This window comes from Coffea eugenioides, chromosome 5, assembly GCF_003713205.1.
Source record: "Coffea eugenioides isolate CCC68of chromosome 5, Ceug_1.0, whole genome shotgun sequence".
Taxonomy (NCBI): Eukaryota; Viridiplantae; Streptophyta; class Magnoliopsida; order Gentianales; family Rubiaceae; genus Coffea; species Coffea eugenioides.
Window position 1 is genome coordinate 14,332,743 of NC_040039.1, and position 19,500 is coordinate 14,352,242.

Here is a 19,500-nt window from a genome sequence, read left to right on the forward strand (position 1 = left end):
TCTTTTGTCTAAAGTCCGTACGCCAAAGTCTTTTGAAGACTTAATGACTCACAACCTTTCGTGAGGTAGCTCTTTTGCCCGGCCTACTTGAGGATGATGATAGCCAAGAAATTTATCTACAAGAAGCGTCTCTTTTTCATATGCCTTATGAAATGAGACGACTTTTTGCTAAGCTGTTAGTTTACTCCTGTCCGAATGACCCCAAACAGCTATAGACAAAATTTGAGGTTGTCATGTCCAAAGATTTCTTGAGAAATACTGATTTATCTCCTAGAGAAATCAAAAGAAAAGTTTTAGAGCAAATAAATGGTTTTCTGCAGTCAATGAGAAAAAATATAGCTTCATTTGGCTTACTTCCTAATAATTTCTCATTCTCAGATATAGAGAACCAAACAAGAGAGGTATTGGCTGAAAAAAGCATAAAAGTCCTTGAAGAGGACTTAAATGCAATTTCTTTGCTTAATCAAAACCAGAGGCATGCATTTGAAGTTCTATCTAAAAGAGTTTATGAAAATAAGAGTGGTGCATTTTTTGTTGATGGCCCTGGTGGAACTGGAAAATCTTTTCTTTATAGAGCGTTGTTGGCTGATATTAGGTCAAAGGGCTATATAGCATTAGCGACAACAGCATCAGGTGTTGCTGCATCAATACTACCTAGAGGTAGAACCGCTCACTCTCGGTTTTAAATACCAATTGATACCTCATAGGGTAGAGCATGCAAAATTAGTAAACAAAGCAATTTGGTAGGTATGATTAAGGAATGCAAATTAATTATTTGGGATGAAGTGTGGGGACTCGAAAATTTTCTTATTTTTATAGAATATTACCGGGTTATTTAAATAATTATTCACTCATTTTCTCTGAATTATTTATTTCGACCATTTTAAATCCATTTAGATGGAACAACGTCTCTTTTATGTTTTTAAACCGTTTTGTTGGAAAATTTACTTTTCAAAAATTCGTTTAGTTTGGAACAACGAGTGCACGTCTTTCGAGGCTATACTTGAATCGGGAGTGTATTAATATTGGAGAATTAAGAATGATTAATAGTAGATTAAGAAAAGTTAATTGAGAAATTAATACTCGACTCATGTAAGAACTCACAAATTTACCTATTTTAAACTCCTGTTACGAGCTTATTTAATTATTTATTTGGCCAATGGCCCCGAATATTATTTTCTATCCTTATTAGACTAAATTCATGGACATTATAGCTTCATTATATTTTTTAAAGTGTTCGTTTCAAAAATTATTTTCTTGGAAGCTTGTTTAGGCGAAACAAATGAAAACCGCGTTGAATTTTATCCGATTGAGAGTACAATAGGCTTGGATATTCAAGCTTGTACAATGGTCCTAAAATAAGGTAATTTTATGGTTTTTAATTGTATCAAGTGATGTTAGTAGTCAGCAATCGTTATAAGAATTTCTCGAAAGTTTCGCATTATACGCGTTCAATTGGCGATAACGCGTTTTCACACGCTTTCGAGAGTTTTAATTGAGGGAGCTTTAGACCCTTATTATCGGGACAGATTAAGAGTGAATATTATATACATGATATAAGTGTATAGAGGTTTAGTGCACTAGTGCCATAGACAACGCGAGAGAAAATCGAGTCGCAGAACGCAATCGTAATTGCACTATTTTCAAGTTGACTTTGAGATGGATTTTGCACCACACAATGAATCTTCCTTAAGAAGCCACAATTGAACCAACACTTTCTCTCTCCTCACTTCATTTGGCCGTGCAACAAGAAGGGAGAAGAACTCTCCATTGTTCTTCATTTTTCATCTTCAATCCATGCACCAAATTTCATCCAAATCACACCAAACTTGGAGACCACTTAGCAAACCACTTGGAGATTATATCTAGCTAAGAAAGAGGGGAGCTTTCACGGTTTCTTGGAGCTTCAAGAGGGCCGAAAAATTCTGATCTTGCACAGCAAAGGAGTAGGTAATGATCAACCCATGGATTCTTATCTTTTGGAGGTTATATAGCAAGATTAAGCTCATGCATGCACTTAGTTAGTTGTTTATGGTGTAAGATGAAAAGGGTGGGCTCTATGAACTCCCACATTTGTGATGAGGACTGATTTTGGGTTGATGATATTTATAATGTTGGATTAGTGTTTAAAATGTTGGATTATTGGTGCATAATTAGTGGAAACTTCAAGGAGAGCAAAAGGCCAAATCTGACCATTTTGCCCCTGACTTGTTCGGCCACTTTAATGCAATATTTTGAGGTTATAATGGCTTGATTGTGTTGTTTACATGTTATATTAGTTGTGTAAAAATTTTCATTGAAAAATATTGAGGTTTGGTTGGTCAAATGAATTTTTCTCCTAGAGCTAGCAATCTGGAAAACTGTCCCGTAATGCACTGACCAGCGTTAGAGTTTTCTCCATAACTCGGTACTCCGACGTCGAAATTGAGTTTCGTCAGTGGCGTTTGAAACTAGACATTCCCAGCTTTAATTTGATATAAAATGCATGTTCTGGTTCCATGTGTGTGAGCCAAACCAATCATTTTAAGAAGGCTGTTCTGTTCCTCTGTTCTGCTGAAATGAAGTGCTGAGGCAGCAACTTTAGGCTCAATTTCGAGCTCGTTGTGTGCCGAATTTTAAAATGATTTCTTCTGTAATATTATAAACCTATGAATTTATTTTCCAACGACATAAACCATGCTCAATTCTGAGTTAAATTGACTGAGTTGTGATCAAAACAAGAGGACTGCCCTGTTTTTGGAAAACCCTAGTTTTGGGGACAGATTTGATTAACGACTTGTTGTGATCTTGTTAATTGAAATTCTTGGTGTTAAACAACTACCAAATGTACCATGAATGTTCCTTGGACTTTTCTTATACAAATGAACCCTGTTTGGAGTTTTTCCTTGGCCGAATGTTTGGAAACGGAAAGCAAAAGAACTCAAGGCAGATTGCCTTAGAATTTTTCCGAAACTTTGGATGATTGGTTGACTACCTTCCCGAAGGTATTTTTCCATGAAATTTGATAGAGAGATACCCTTCATATAGGAGTATTGTACGAATCCAAGTTCGTTTTGATACCTAACTAAAGTTCCAATGTTGGAAGTTCAAATCTGGAAATTTTTCTCCAGTCTTGAATTTTCCCCAACTTTGAACTACCGTATCTCGGTGCTCGAAACTCCGATTCTTGATCCGCTTGTTTTTTTATGAACCTTACTTGCAACTCTAATTGAGTTACAAATTCCAGAGGCTGGTTCGTAACGTGTGAATTTTTCCGAATTTTCAAAGTTGGCCAAAAACCAACTTAATTCTGTCTTGTGAATTAAGGCAGTAACTTCAAGCTCATTTTTGGACACCTACCACTTAGATTCATGGGAAAGTGTCTTCTAAGAACTTTTAGTACTTTCCAAGAGGTTTCCAGCGGTATAAATTTCTCCAATTTTGGACTTATATCGAGAGAGATACAATTTTTCAAAGATTCGTAACAAAACTGAAATTTTCCAACTTTCAAGGAAATAGAGTTTTCCAAGAACTCTTTATTCTTTTGATATTATTCAAACGTTTTATCCTTGATTTCCAAGATAAAAACTCAAATGCTCTTGTATCTTATGAAACCCCACTCGAATCTCGATTTACAAGTAATTGGGTTCATTTTCATGACATTTCCTAGATTCTTCTAGTACACGAATTTTCTTCGATAATTGGGGTGTATGAATAATAATTTACTATTATTTGCTCAGGCGCACACAAGGACCTTCAAGAGGATCCCGCGGTGGACGCTTGAACTTTCCTTGACCCTACTTGCTCTAAATACTTGGTGAGTGTCAAGTGCATGTTACTTGAACTCCTGTGAACTTGTTACATGCTATTGTTATCAATGCTATGAGATTTGAAAAATGGAGTCGAGTGTACTTTATCGCACTCGTTCTCATTCGAAACAATTTAATTCGTGCTCAAATTACTTGAATATATCGATTACTTGAATACATCGATTGCTTGGATATGTTAATGCTTGATACATGATTTGATATGCTATGGCTGCATACGTCGTTGGAGTGAATCTCCTCGACACGCCAATGTTCATGGGATGCCCAAATCTCATTGGCCAACCTTGGACTCGAGCCGGCATGGGCTTGGTCGGGAACCTTGGCGAGCCATGAGACATAAAAGCTTGACCTAATGAGAGGTCTTGCTTGGCATACTCGAGTAGTATCGCCACAAACCAATGACAGGCGGGCCCGAAATAGGGGTATGTAAGGTGAAAGGGGACATGTTAAGTGGAGTTCTACGGACTAAATCTACCCGATTGACGGAGTGTCAATTCGTGGAGGTTATTGATCGTGCACGTAGAATATAGCTCCTGAGAGCTCCAGTATCCTTGAATTGTTTCTGCTTACCTTTCCAGTAAATTGTTAATTACTGAATTATTATTGCTCGACTTGTAAATTGGGATTGTTATTTGAACAATGTGCTTGCATGTGTGTTCTTGGCCTAACGAGCGTTTTGCTCACCCTGTAGATTTGTTTTCCTTAACAGGTCTGGACAGGGAATGAACTTGGAGAAACCCCTTTTCGTATTTTGGCTTAGGGTTTCAAGTGTAATTTGGCTTGACCCCTTTATGGTTGTACTTTTGAAAGTTTAATGTATCATTCGGATATATGTGAGGTATATTTTGGGATTTACGATGTATTATGAACACCCGATGTGTGGGTTGGATAATGGATGGATATTGTTAAGCTTGAATGCTTCCGCACTAGATGCATTTATAATATTTGGTTTGGATATGTAGTACCGCTATAAGCTTGAATGTATTTTTGCTTGAGTCCTGGCGAGAGCTGGGCAGGCATCCCGCAGATACCCTTTGGTTCACCTTAGGGAGAAGTGGGGCATCACATGAGGCTCCAATGTGCAAGAGATCCGCAATTGAAGCTTTAAATGATTTTCTAAGAGATCTTATGAATTCAGATAAGATCTTTGGTGGGAAAGTAATTGTTCTTTGGGGTGATTTTAGACAAACCTTACCAGTGGTTTGTAAGGGAAGCCAATCTGAAACCATTGCTACTTCTTTGATTAATTCTCCTATTTGGCCAGTTCTTGAAAAATTAGAGCTCACACAAAACATGAGGGCTCGATTTGATTCCTCATTCACGGATTTCTTATTAAGGGCTGGTGATGGCACTGAACAAGCTGAAGATGACAATCTCATACAACTGCCTTCTTCTTTTTTGGTTAGCGATGGTTCACAAAATGCATCACTTCATGATCTGATAGATATGGTTTATCCCCACATTCAACATAGATTAGAAAATCCTGCCTTGCCATTAAATCGAGCAATCCTCACTACAAAGAATCATTTTGTGGATGAAGTGAATGACATCTTAATTGAAAAATTCCTAGGCACAGCAGTAGAATATCTAAGTTTTGATCGAGCTTTGAATCCAAACAATAAAGTTCAATATGAAGATTTGTTAAACCCTTTATCTCCCAGTGGCCTTTTGCCCTATAGACTAATTTTGAAACCTGGTGTTCTTGTGATATTGCTTAGAAACCTAGACCCTACTGAGGATCTTTGCAATGGAACAAGATTAATTTGTAAAAGTTTGAGCAAACATGTCATTCATGCTCAAATAACTATGGGAGATTTTGGTGGAAAAGATGTGTTCATCCATAGAATTCCCTTACAACCTCCAATTGATGAACAATATCCTATTCCATATACAAGGACTCAATTTCCAATTCGCTTGTGCTTTGCCATGACAATAAACAAAACTCAAGGACAAATACTTGATTATGTTAGTATCTACTTGAAGGAACCAGTGTTTTTCCATGGGCAGCTCTATTATGTGTGCACGGATGGCGAGATGGATGGCGACCTTGACTCAAGGCTTCCATAGGAACATTGAAGGTTTAGAAGTTGATCATCGAGATGTCTACACGATGATCCAAGCCCATGAAGACTCAAGTGGGCCCTAAGTGGGATGGCCGACTAGGCCTTGGGCCTTAGTGCTAGGTTTCAATTGCTTTGAGTTAGATTAGATTGTTTTATTGAGTCATAGGTTGGCCTATCTTGGCCAAGGAGTGGCCGAACCTCCTTTCCTATTTTCCTTAGGGTTCCATTAGTCCCTTAGCCTATATAAAGGGTTACTTTGTACGGTTAAAGGGTACACAGTTTTTCATAATAAAATTCTGATTTGTTTCTCTTCAATTATTGAGAGCATTCGATCCTTTACTTGCTTCTGGCAAGGGTTCTTGAGCAATCTCGTGAAGGTCCTTGATTGTTCCACCGACCTATCCACTAGAGTAATCACCTCTGTTGGAGTCGCCGTTCTACTACCCTTCAACTAATTCGTGTTGTCCGTTTTGATTTTAGGTCCCGCAATCCAAGCGTTGGACAACCTCGCTAGATCCTTGGGCAAGCGTGCTATGTGTCTCGAAACGAGTTGATCGAGGAGTGTATCAGTTGGCTTCAGAACTTAGGTGGAGGTATCTTTCGTTATATCCTTGTTTTTCGTAGTTGTGTCGTTAGGGTTTTGTGTTATTTCCGCTGCATTATTCCAAAAAAAATTCTGCCCGTGTCATTTTTGGTTCTTGTTGTTGAGTCTTGTTTCTAATCTGTCCGTCTTTGCTGTGTTATAAAAAATATATATATATATATATATTTGGCGGCTACTAGGGTTTTCTTACTCTTGTTGCCGCAAAGTTGCTTTGTTTTGAGTCACAATCTATCCAGAAATTCTGTTCATCGTGTGTGGTATGCGTGTGGTCAGATTATAGTCTTGTTCTTGCGTGTTGGTGTCGTTATTGCCTCACAATTCGACCGTGTGCTTGATCAAAAAATAAAAATAAAAATTCTGGTCGAAGTTGATTATTTGTCGCGCTGCATAATCTGACCGAAGCTTTGAGTCTTTGTGGATCAACTCTGTCCATGCATGCGTCGCTTGTTGCTTGACAATCTGACCGTACTTTGTGTCCTTTGTTGCATCAAAATTTCTGTCCAACTCGTGCGTTATTGTTGTTAGTTCCAATCTGTTCGTGATCAACAAGGAAACAAAAGAAAATTCTAGTAGTGGCGGCTAGGGTTTCCTTTTGCGCGCTAGGGTTTGATTGTTCAAATCTGTCCAAGTTTTGTTTGCTTCATCCAAGTTGTTTGCTTAATTTTCAAAACTGATTTTTGGTAGAACTAGTTGGCGTTTGTGAATCTTAAGAGAATCTACAAGATTTAAGGGCTTCTTGAAGTTCTTGATTACTATCTTGAAGTTCTTGAAATTCTTGAGAGGTATCTTGCTAGTTCTTGACGGATTGGGGATGAACGTTGGTGCGAATTGAGGGGCTGACCGAATCTGGAGTTGTTTCTTTCGGCCAAGGTGCCTTTGTTGTTCGTTTGAGTTAAAAAAAAAGGAAAATAGAAACGAAAACCAAGAAAAGAAAAAGAACCTGATTGGCAAGAAACCAAAGAAAAACAAGAGAGGAAAGTCAAATTTTATTGTCAAAAGAGTCTTACATCGTGCTTTTGTTCCCAAAACAGAAAATTAAACAAGGAAAAAGGAATTAAAAAGTTTTGACCCACCTCTTCTTGAAGTTCTTGTTCCTTGGGAACTTGTTTCACCTTTCGAATAAACATCCTTTTGTACTCCCTTGCGGTGATGAAGGGTTTCCTTGGTTTGGGAGTAAATTTCTTGGGAAAATCTTGAGTAACCCGTTGGGGGGGGAGCTTGAGTAAGATTGCTTGCACCTTCTTGTTGAGAGTCCATTGTCTTGCACTATAGCCGAAACTGCCTTGAGCACTAAAACCAGAAAAATCCGAATTGTGCTTGGTATTTGTGTGTGTGCAAGTGACGGTTTGAGTAGAGGGCTTTAATAAGCCAACCCCCACCGACTTGGGAAGAGGGTCTTGGGGAGAGAACCGAAATTTGCTAGGGCAATCCTTCTTGGATTGGGATTTGGGGAGTTTCTAAAAGTGTTCAAGAAAGAAAAGGATTTTCTAAAAGGTTTCCAAAACTAACTTGTTTTCCAAAATCAGTTAGGAAACTAAGTAGATAGCTTGGATACCTCTTTTGTTTCCACTTGGACACCCTCCTACATTTTAGAAACACACTCCTACATTTTAGGAATACTCCTACATTTTAGGAACACCTTCCTATATTTTAGGGACACACTCCTATATCTTAGGAACACCTTCCTACATTCTAAGAACACACTCCTACATTTTAGGAAGCTAGGTTTTCATTGAGATTCCATTCACACTAACACATTACTCAAATCTGTCCGCCACTTGGAACCTTCCAAAGGGCGCGTGTATTCCATTCTTTTCACCTCCAATTCGTGTCTTGTTACTCCAATACTCTTGTGGAAACGGTTGGTGACATTTATTGGACTTGTGCGGCATTTCTCAACTATCTAATCCAACAGGTAAAGGTATTTGGTAAGATCATTAGAGCATTTTGAGTGACAAATACGAGAGTTGAGTGATACACGAGTGATGAGCACATACACATAAGCTTGTGAGTCATGAGGAATCTCTTTTTCTTTGCTAACCATTTTTGCAGGTTACGTAATCATGCCTAGGGGAGTTGCCTCTTACTCATACAACCAAGAATTCTTGGAGAATGAGCCTCTCAAGAGGAGGGGTTCCAAGCGGCCTACTCCTAAGCACTCTAGTCCCATGGAATCTAGTTCACAACATGAGTTTCGTTCACTCCGGGAAGAGATGGAACGTTACCGTGCTTCGTGTGTATATGAAAGGTATAAACGAGATTGTGATGAGTATGAGAAGGAGCAAAGAAGTTTGCGCAGAGCATCTAAATCGAGGCCAACCTCAAGCAAACGAGATTCATCTAAAAAGTACCTTGACAATCAAGACAAGGAGTTCAAGAATCCTCGAATTGAGTCAAAGCTTCATGAATCAAGCGTTGATTTCCGAAGTCAGACTAAAGCATTGGTTGATTCTATGATGGAAAGAATTAGCCAAGTGCTGGATTCACACTTGGAGCAACTTAGCCATGTGTTAATAAAGGAAAATTTCCTTCTAGTTCCTCGTTGATTGAAGAGCTAAATATGAATGAGTTGCAACCGAGCCATGAACATGAGCTAGACAATGAAAATCAAACCTCTTGTACAATGAGTGAGCAATGGCCCGAGAAGAATGGAAGGGAAAAAGGCAAGAATACTTTGGCCTTAGTGAAGAGTAAAGAGGAGGGGATGACCGTGTTTACAAAGGCTGAAAGTGTGAACATTTTGTTTGCTAACCGGCTAACATGTGTTTTGTTTAATATCTCTTCGTTTGTGCAAATTAAACAAAGTCAAGTAGAGTTGGTCATGGCATGTTCCATCCCGAAGTCATTTGGACACTTTGTGAGTTTCCATACTTTGTATACTTTGTGAGTTTCCATACTTTGTATCCCGAAGTCATGGCATGTTTTGATTTTGGACTTTTTCTGATTTGTCGAGAGAATCTTTTTCAAAAATAATTTGCCCCAGTGTAGGGCCCCTTTTCCCTTCTTTCTTCTCGTTCTTCGGCATCGGCCTTCCACATCACCAGATGCTCTTTCGTCGACTTCAACTATGAATACCTGCACAGGGGGCTTACCAAAATATGACATGCACTTGAATTTCATGAAAAGAGCGGCGTGATTGATTTGAAAAATGTATTATTTGATTCTTGGACGAAATTCTCAAATGTGTTACAAAATCTGCCCCAGTGTGGGCTTATTTCGCGAAATCTCACAAATAAAAATTTGCCCCAGTATGGGCTCCTTTGATTGCAAAAATTTGTTCAGATGATTCCCCACTTATAATCATATATACAATGTGAAAAAATTTAGACGTCGAGTTTGAACTCATGCAGAAATTTCATGATGAATCTCTCAGAATAAAACCAAATTGCAGAAGATTTTTCCTCACTTTTAGCATCTGTGTTTTGGGTAATGGGTCACAATTTCCAGTTAGCTCATCTTCAGGACCGATCAAGTGACTTTATTTCTGATTTGAGGTGGCCAAGGAAAATGAGAGGTCAAGATTTGTCTGGTTCTTGTGCCCAAAATTGTAATGCATTCAACATCACATCTTAGTGAAAGCAAAGAGTTTGTCACCCTTATTTCTTAAGAAAACGTAGTCCACATATGAGCTTTATAGGCTTGCAACAATATGGATGGAAACGATAGCTAAACATGTGAAAACTGGTCATAGCCTTATGATCATGAATGACTGATGGACTCCTTAGAAGCATGACCTCACTTTGGGTTGTCATGAAGGAATAAGTCAGCGATGGACTTTATGAGCTTGTAATGCGGCTGGGAAAACGATAGTTAAAGAAAAAAAACTTTCGAGGGTATTGCACCGAAGATCGCATTTTTCCAAAATTGCCCCTATTTTGAACTCAAAGATCTCAGACTTTGTTTGCATTTTCCTTATCATTCACCAGGGACTTCAGCGTCGAATTTTTCTGCATTTTCTTGCATTTACTTTTCTTGCTTTGCTTTTGCTTCTTTTCTTCCTTTTCTTCGACCTGGTGGGTTTTCACATGGTGAGTAGTGTCAGCCCCCATACTCAAGCAATTCAGAAATACAGCTAAAATTTTTCGACATCAGAAATTTTCTTGACAGGGCCATTGCAAAGAACAGAAGTCAGGACTTTCGGCTTTTGTAATGGGGTCAGGTGGGGTGTTCAGGAAAGTTAAGGCTTGAAGGCAGATTTCAAGAGTGGTTTGAAGAATCTGAGATCGCATTGTTGCGCCAACCCTATTTTAGGGTTAAATCAGAATTTGCCCCAGTTTATGCTCAATTGAGGCTTTTTCACTTTCATTTTCTTTCTTCTTTTGACTTTTCGGCCTTTTGCCATTCTTTGAAACTTTCACAAAATTTGCCCCAGTTTATTTTTGAACTGAGGTTCTCTTTTCTTCTTTTGCTCTTGATTTTGTTGCTTTATCACTTTCTCACTTCTTGAAATTTTCCTTTTTTAACTCAAACTTGCCCCAGTGAGGGGTTTGCGATTCTCAGGGGTTGCCAAACGAAATATTTTATTCTGAAGGCTCAAAAGGGATAACTAGGGATATAATGTTTGATTGGAAAAGAAGATGGCCTGACTTGTATTCCGTTCTCTACAATAACTCTGAAAGGAAACTTTCATTAATGCGAAATTTCTGGCATGTATCTGAATTAACTGACTGAGGAAGACCCTTGTTCATTCATATTTGTGAAACATAGGCGATCCACGCGGACAAAACTCTTCCTTTTCTCCTTTGTTTTTCAAAATTGGAACCCAAGTGGAATTCACGGTTCCCTCCTTCTTCTTGAATTTTAGCATCTTTGCCCCCTTTTCTTTTTCCTTCTTTTGAAAAATCCTCAAATCTCCTTCCCCAATGTGGGGTTCGATCATAAGTGCATTCGAAAAGAACCACCAATTTTAGCTCAAATGAGGATGCAAGAGATAAATGGTGTTTAGGTTGTAGAAACGATGGCCAAAGTATCATTCTTACACCTCATGACAACCAAAGTAACGAAATGGTCATTGAGAATCCATTCCCTTTTTTGATATTTGAAAATTTTCCAATAAAGGGTAGTGATCATTAGGGCTCTTATTTGAAACGAAACGAAATTATTCTTTGAAAGGCTCAAATGGGCGAGCAAATGATAAAATCTGTATAGGTAGAGAAACGAATGCTCGAAATATCATTCCAAATTTTCAAAACAAACAAGAATAATGCACAATTTTGCTTTCACTTAGATGTGAATTGAATATAATTAGACACAACAGACATTGCTCAAACAAAGATTGCCCTAACTTGCAATTTATCAATCAATGTGACTGATTTTATTTTGGGGTCAAGTGAAGAAGAAAAGGTATCTCATGGGGCCTTTTGAATGACCTCTTTCAATCTTGAGCACTCTTATTACATAGCTCGGATCACCAATCTGGTGTATACATTTATGAGTTTTCAGGCGAGAGGTTGAAAAAATCTCAATTTAGTCTTATTTCTCAAAATTCATCATGAAATCTCCAATGAGCAAAAATAAACAATGAAATGTACATGAATATACATACAAAACAATAATTGTCTGAATAAAAGCTTCATTAATGCCAATGTTTGAAAAATTTAAAAGCAATACATATGAGAAAATTTCTACGAAATTCCTTCGCACATGTATACACATTTTCTCTCTTAATATCCCCTTTTTCTTTGAGCAATGAAATCCCTTAGATGTTTTGCACGAGCGCTTTCAGATGAATTTTCGAATTCACGTTGTAAGGCCTGCCTAAGAATCAAGTAATACTTGTAATTTTTAAACTTTATCATATCAAAATCGTTATCAGATATAGAAAGGTATTTTCCCCTTATTGAAATATTTTTATGAATGCAGGTGGAGGGGAAAAATAAAAGGAAAAATACCCAGAGTCAGTGAGCAAGAATAAAAAATCGGTAAGCATGTCTTATGGGGGAACCCTTTTTATGCCAAGAGTAGGCCTAGCATGAAAATGCAATCCTCTAGGGTAGGCACTATACAATACCTGATGGATCCAATCAACTTATTGAGTAAAGAATAATTAAAAATGAAAATTGTCCAATTGGAGTGAAAAAGGGACATTTGTCCCAAAAATGAGGACAAAGTCTGAATGGATCGCCTGTATTGATCGACACACAAAATGATGTGTGAAAAATTATACTCTTAAAAGGATTACATGTCTCGACTAATTTTTTCAGTGAATTTTAAACTTAAACCCTAAAAAGGAATAAGCAGCTCAAGAGGATAGGATGAAATTGATATTTTATTCAAAATTGACTAGATTACCTAAAAAGGGTAAAAGGGTCAAATGCATTGCATGAAATTTGATTACTTATTCAAAATTGAATGGATAACGCTAAAAATGAATCAAATGAATTGAATGAAATCAATTAATCAAACAGATCGAGTGAAATGATGATTTATTCAAAACCGACCAAATTGCCCTAAAACTAGGCAAATCGGTCAAATGGATCGGATGATTTATGCAAAATTGACTAGATCACTCTAAAAAGGGTAAACTGGTCAAATGAATTGAAATTGACGGTTTATTCAAAATTGACCGAATTGTTCTAAAAATGAATGAATTGACCAAATGGATTGGATGAATTTGATGGATAAGTTGATCAAATGAATGGAAATGATGGTTTACTCAAAAATCGATGGAATTATCTCCCCCTTTGGTAGTTTCGAAAATACATTGCGATGCATTAGCCTATGAGCCTCCTACAATCAAGATTTGGCCTCAATTTATCGTCTCAATAGCGAGGAATTATTGGTGAATTTGTTCCAATTAATGTCCTTTACGCCAGGGATTTTTACCAATTTTGATAAAGTGGCCAAGAAGTGATTATTAGACGCTCATATTCCAAAGATCGCTCTATGAAAATGACCGGATCCTACCTTACCTTGTGCACTACCCCTTTGGATGGTACAAAATGTAAACGTGCAAGTCTCCTTGGATTAAGTATCCGAGACACAATGTGGCTTATTCCTAACACGGGATCCCCTAAATGGCATTCCCTTCTAGGGTTTATGCATGATGCCAGTTTATTAAAGCGATATAAATATGTGACAAATATGGCCTAAAGGACATAAATAATGCATCGGGGGAAAAGATCTAAAATGAAATGTACTTATTGAAAATTAAGTGTAATGACTGAAATTTAAACATGTAAATTATCTAGTGGGTAAGGCACTAAAAGAGTGCCAAAGAGGCCTCTTATTGCTAAGGCACATGAATGCAGGCCAAGAAAACAAAGAAATGGTTAGTGCAATTGATAGTACACATAACATATTTGTGGCGACCCCACTTCCCCCTAAGGCGAACCAGAGGGTTGGCGGGCCGTCTGGCCAGCTCTCGCCAGGACTCACGCACGCACACTAACCCGAATCCTTCCGAAGAATAACCTAATCTATTACAAAACAACTTTTCCCAAATAGGATCATCCTTAAATCTACATTAACTTCAGAGATAGCAGTGATAAAAATAACCAGTCGAGGCTCCTAAACGTTCTACGTGCTACGTACCAACTTATAAAGTCGTACCAAACCAGGTAGATAAATACATAAATCCATAATACAAACTTACAAGCCAAGTAATCAAATTAGGGTTTACACATTTTCCAGCTTCAAGTGGCAATCCAAAAAGGAAAATACATTATCCCAAATAACACATTACAGCCCACAGAATAAGTCATAGGGTTCAAGTACAATCCAAAAGGAAAACATAAGTAAGTGTCCAGCTTTCAGTTTCCAGAACCTGTTAAGGAAAAGCAATAAACGTGGGGTGAGCTAAAGCTCAGTGGTGCCCCAAAACATGCAGTCACTTAAATCAAACAGCGAGTAATAATTTAAACAAATTGAACAATTAGGAAAGCGTATAACAGCACCAGGTAGGATACAGGGGCTCTCAGGAGCCATTTTTCCCCGCTTGATCACCATTCGTCGTAGTTGACCCTCCGTCAACTTTCACTACCTAATATCCATGTAGATCCACTCATTTTAATCCTAACCCGTCACCGTTCATACCTCCGCTTTGGGCCCAAACTTCATCTACCGACGCAGTATACTCGAGATATACCCGTAATAAAATTTGTCGAGGGATTCACCCAACGACTTTAATGTAGATCGATTCAGATGTCGAGGGATTCACCCAACGACTCACTACATTTAGATTCAAAGTTTTTGTAGATCGATTCAGATGTCGAGGGATTCACCCAACGACTCACTACATTTAGATTCAAAGTTTTTGTAGATCGATTCAGATGCCGAGGGATTCACCCAACGACTCACTACATTTAGATTCACGGATTCATTAGAAAATGTTTCACACATGTCACCACTCGAACGGCTAGTGCGATAAAGTACACACTGCTCACTTCGATGGGTCAAAATCATTTATTGCATTTTGACAATTATCACATAGCGAATTGATAAAGCACTTAACCACATAACATAGAACAAGCAGGGACACTCACCCAGAGTGAAGTCCAGATATTGGATTGGGGATCAAATTCTGCGTCCTCGTAAAATCCTAACATATCAGAATTTAAGCCATAAGTTTTCTATTGGAACTTTCGGCTTGAACATGTAGAGTTTATCTAGCGTGTAGCTAGCTTACTTTTCTCAAGATATTTACTTGGAGTCAAGCTTGTGAGATCAGTACCATATTTCACATGTGTCTCCTGAAATACTTTTCCTTAAAGAAAGAAAAATACTATTATGATTTTCTTAAAATAAGTCGGCAAGCTATTTAATATCGAGGCTAAGAGTATACCTTGAGAAAAAGTTCTTTTGAGTGGTGGTGCTTGCAAAATTTATTGCTAAGGCTTCAAGATAAGGTTTCTTATACAAACGTTGCTAAAGCTGTTTTGCTAAAAGAAAATAATGTCTCTCTTGCCGAGCGAGTTTCTATACATATAGCTAAGGTGACCAAGACTCACCCTTTAAAACTTTTCCTTAGTTACAACTAGCCTTAAATGATTTATAAAGAAGGAAGGAAATTGAAACAAACTAAGGTTTTAAGTCTTGGAGAGTTATTTTTTCCAAATAAATAAGGCTAGTCTATCTTAAGGGTTAAAAGTCATGTTGCCCAAGTTTTTAAGTCAAGAAATATAATATTAAACACTATGTTTAGTCGTACTATGCTGAAATTGTACCGTTCAAGACTTAGAGCAAAATGTTTTTCATTACTTAGTCAATCGTTTACTTGGAGTCACAAGGTTGGTACAACTTCTCACATTTTCGATTCCAATCCAAAAATCACATTTTCTCAATATTGCGCAATTAGAACTTAAACCGTAATAACACTAGGGCTCGTTAATCCGTAGCCCGGTGCTTCAACAATTTATATCCACTCACAGTTTTACAAAATAGTAGCGCAGATGTCTAAACAATTTCAGCAATTCAGTTATCCATTCAGGGTGGGAATTCATAGAGCCCACCTTCAATAAATTTTCAATAAATCAACCAAGGCTTCATCAATCATTAGCACTTGGTTTCAGCAACCCAATATAAGCAAATAGAATAGAAGTGAAGTCCCAAGACATTCCAGCAGTTAATTTCCGTCATCCAGTAATACTTTATAAAAGAAATCATTTCAATGGCTAAGGGCTTCATCAATCATTAGCCCTTAGCACTCAACCAGTAATTCCTGGGACAATCAAGCTAACATATCAAATATTTAAATCCACTAACAGTTATTTAGAACCAAAGATCACATTTGCAGCAGCCTCCTACTCAAATATATGATCCAAAGCCAAGAAATATCATCCACAATATCACGTTGTCACCTCGATAATCAAATGCATGACTACTTCAAGGTATTATAAAGCAAATTCGAAAGTAATACTATTTTCTTCCACAGCTCCAAGATATATGAAGTAAACCATACGGGTTCTTTATCAATCATGACCAAGGCTGAAAAATTTCCAGTTTATATCCATAACTTCACTTCACTAATTCCAAATCGAATTCACAAGATATCAAATGATTCGATACCATACGATTTCCACAGGCTACGTGTACATTTTATCATGCATTTCAGGTTCCTAACATCCCAAAAACAATTCGAGAGTTTTTCTAGCAAGCCACGGGTGAATCTTGAATGAAGGAAATTTTCTGTTTTCACCTTGCTTGTTCGAGTGAAGTAGGCTATTAAACTCTCACTTTCTCATGCCATGACTTAGCTAAACAATGCACAATTTTCGTTCAGAGGTTGGAGTTAAACCACTGTTATAATTTTCAAGATTTCCAGGTTCAAGTTAACGGTAATTCGAAAAGGATTTCCAGCCATAGCAATGATGCCAAAACAGAATTTTTCTTTGGTTAAAACAGGATTTTTGATACTCCATTAGCTCTTGAAAACATGTAGCTAGTTATTAAAGATTCCCAAAACACTCCAGATTCATACTATAACCGAAATCATCACACAAATCCAGAATTTTGTCTACTAAGTTCGGATGGTAGTTCGTGAAATAATTTTCTGTTTTCATTTTTATTTTCCTGGTTAGCCAGGCTACAAAACCTTATGCAACTTCTATTAACATGTTGTTAACTGGTTAATCATATACATTAACTCATAAAAGCCCCACAATCCTAGATTGAGAACTAAAGATTCAATTCTAGGCCTCGGAAATTTCAGTTGCAATCCAATTCACCAATCCAGAATTTTTCCAAGTTCCTAGCTTTATTATCCAATAATGTAACTCAGTGTGCAGGCCCTTAAGCATTTTATCTTCACTTGAATAATTAGGATTCTAGCCACAGCTTGTCAAAATTAGACAAATTAAGTACCTCCCATCATAATCATGCACGGCAGAATCATGCTCAACATAACAGAATTTTCTAGGTGCCTTAACTCATTAATCAACTTCATAAGATTAATATGCAGGGTCTTAGACATCATAAACATTAGGTTCCACTCGGCTAAGTACACTTGAGTGCTCAGGTTATCACAAGGAAACAGATTTTCGGTTGCATATCCCAAACTATCCTCTCGGCAAAATCATCCTTGACAAAGCAGAATTTTTCTAAGCTTCTTAGTTCATCATCCGATATTTTCTTCAATTAAAGCCTTTTATATTGCCCTTAATTTCTCACATGCCCAATTGCTGAGTTAATTAGCTAACCTATCAAACCAGAAAGTCAGCTCGGCTGCAGCAAAACACATTCATAAATTCCAGAGCTTGGTGTAACTACATTCGGGTGAGCTTGTATGAAGAATTCTGTTTCATTTCTTATTTTCCAATGAAATTCAGGCTAGTTAAATTCATGCATGACCTTAATCATGATAATCATCCAAAAATTCGATTAGTTAATCACCCTTGCATGCTCAAATCAAATCCAGAAAACACATTAAAGCTACATTCCTAACTCAGCTACTCGGCAGTGCATAAAACCAAAACATAAATTTTCCTGATATCTTAAATTCATCATCCGATGGTACCACAGTACATGCATGTTCCAGGATAGCTCAAACTACCACCGATTAGTCTTAAAATGATCCAGAATTTTACCTCACAGCAAGCTAATCTTTCACACGAAAATCTGGAAATTGTTTTTCTTCCTCTCAGCTCTCACGCACGCGGCAGTGTTTGAGGTTATGGTTGTCGGTGGAGCTGGTGGTGTCACAGTCGTGAAGCGGAGTGAGATGGGGTGCAGAATGGGTGGAGCTTGCTCACGGGTTCTCTCTGCCTTCACTCCAGCTTCAAAGGTTGCGGACAGAACCAGAAATGAAACCGTACTCCCAGCTTCCTTCCTCACTCTCGGTCGATGATAACAATGGAATGGTGGAAGGCTATCTGATGTAGGGAATGTGAATGGGATTGTGGAGTGGTGCTGCGGTTTTGGAGGATGGTTGAGTGTTGGCAGAGGTGATGTGCTGCGGTGGTGAAGCTTGTGATTGGCCGGCTGAGGTGGTGGAGCTGCGGTTGGCCGAATGGAGTAGCTAGTGATCATGATGTCCGGGAGTTGTTTGGGTTTGCAGAAATTTGCTATGGCCGTGAGTGGTTTTTGTGAAATGGTGAGGGGTATTCTAGTCTTTCCACTAATTCTACAATTAGACACTTAAGTCCTTGGTCCTAGCTTAGCTCCAAAAATTAACCCCAAGTGTGATTTAAACGTCGAATTATACACTAGTCCTACAAGACCTTAATTATCGCAAATCTTACGTCCTAAGTATATCTACGATACTTATATCGTTCTTGTCCAAAATTTATCGATTGCATCTTAATACTAAGGTTTCAGTATACCATTAATCTTATTCGTAATAAAGTTAGCTATTGCAAATTAAGGAATTTATTTTTTTTAGAGAGTAAACTTAATATCGCTCAAGAATTATTACTTTTAGTATAACAAAACTGAATAATTCAATATTGATTACAATTATATTATTTATTACATAAACATTATCTTTATACTTTATTTCAAAACAATTAATTACAATACTAGAGTTCAGAGAGATTAATTGTTAGGTCAAAGAAATAGTTTACAATTGAAATATGAATTTAAAGTAGCAAAACTAATAAGTTTAGTACATAGAGTAAAATATATTCACGTAGTCCAATTTGAGAATACTCGATATTTTGCACATTTAACGTGTTTGCGATTTTAAAATTGTGTTTACATATTTATTCAAAGACAAAATCCATTCTCCTGAAGAAACGGGACATTTAAACAAGATGGCCTACTTCTTGAGCAAATTACTAATTTGTACGTGATCACTTGTCATACTTCCTTTATTATATAAACTATTAAAATCAAGTTTGACCTTAATATAAAAATTTGACATTCTTGATATTCGTTTATCCATTTATATCAACATTTATTAACTTAATCATTATTAACACTTACGATCAGCTATCGGAATTCAAAGAGGTCTAATCGTTAAATCAATGAAATAATTTACCTTCGAAATATGAATTTAATGAAACAAAACTAGAAATTTAAATGGCTTAGCACAATTATTTTATTTTGCACATAAAATTTATTGGTTCTGGTCTTAACGTGAAAATTCTTACAA

General features: G+C 37.3%; 1 protein-coding gene across 1 annotated transcript; it reads left to right on the forward strand.

The window, feature by feature from the left end:
• The first annotated feature begins 4,883 nt into the window (after positions 1 to 4,883).
• On the forward strand, positions 4,884 to 18,255 carry LOC113771206. The gene is made up of 2 exons (XM_027315815.1): positions 4,884 to 5,835; positions 18,053 to 18,255. Exons 1-2 carry the CDS (start codon positions 4,884 to 4,886, stop codon positions 18,253 to 18,255), a joined length of 1,155 nt encoding a protein of 384 aa, XP_027171616.1.
• Positions 18,256 to 19,500: the final 1,245 nt, after the last annotated feature.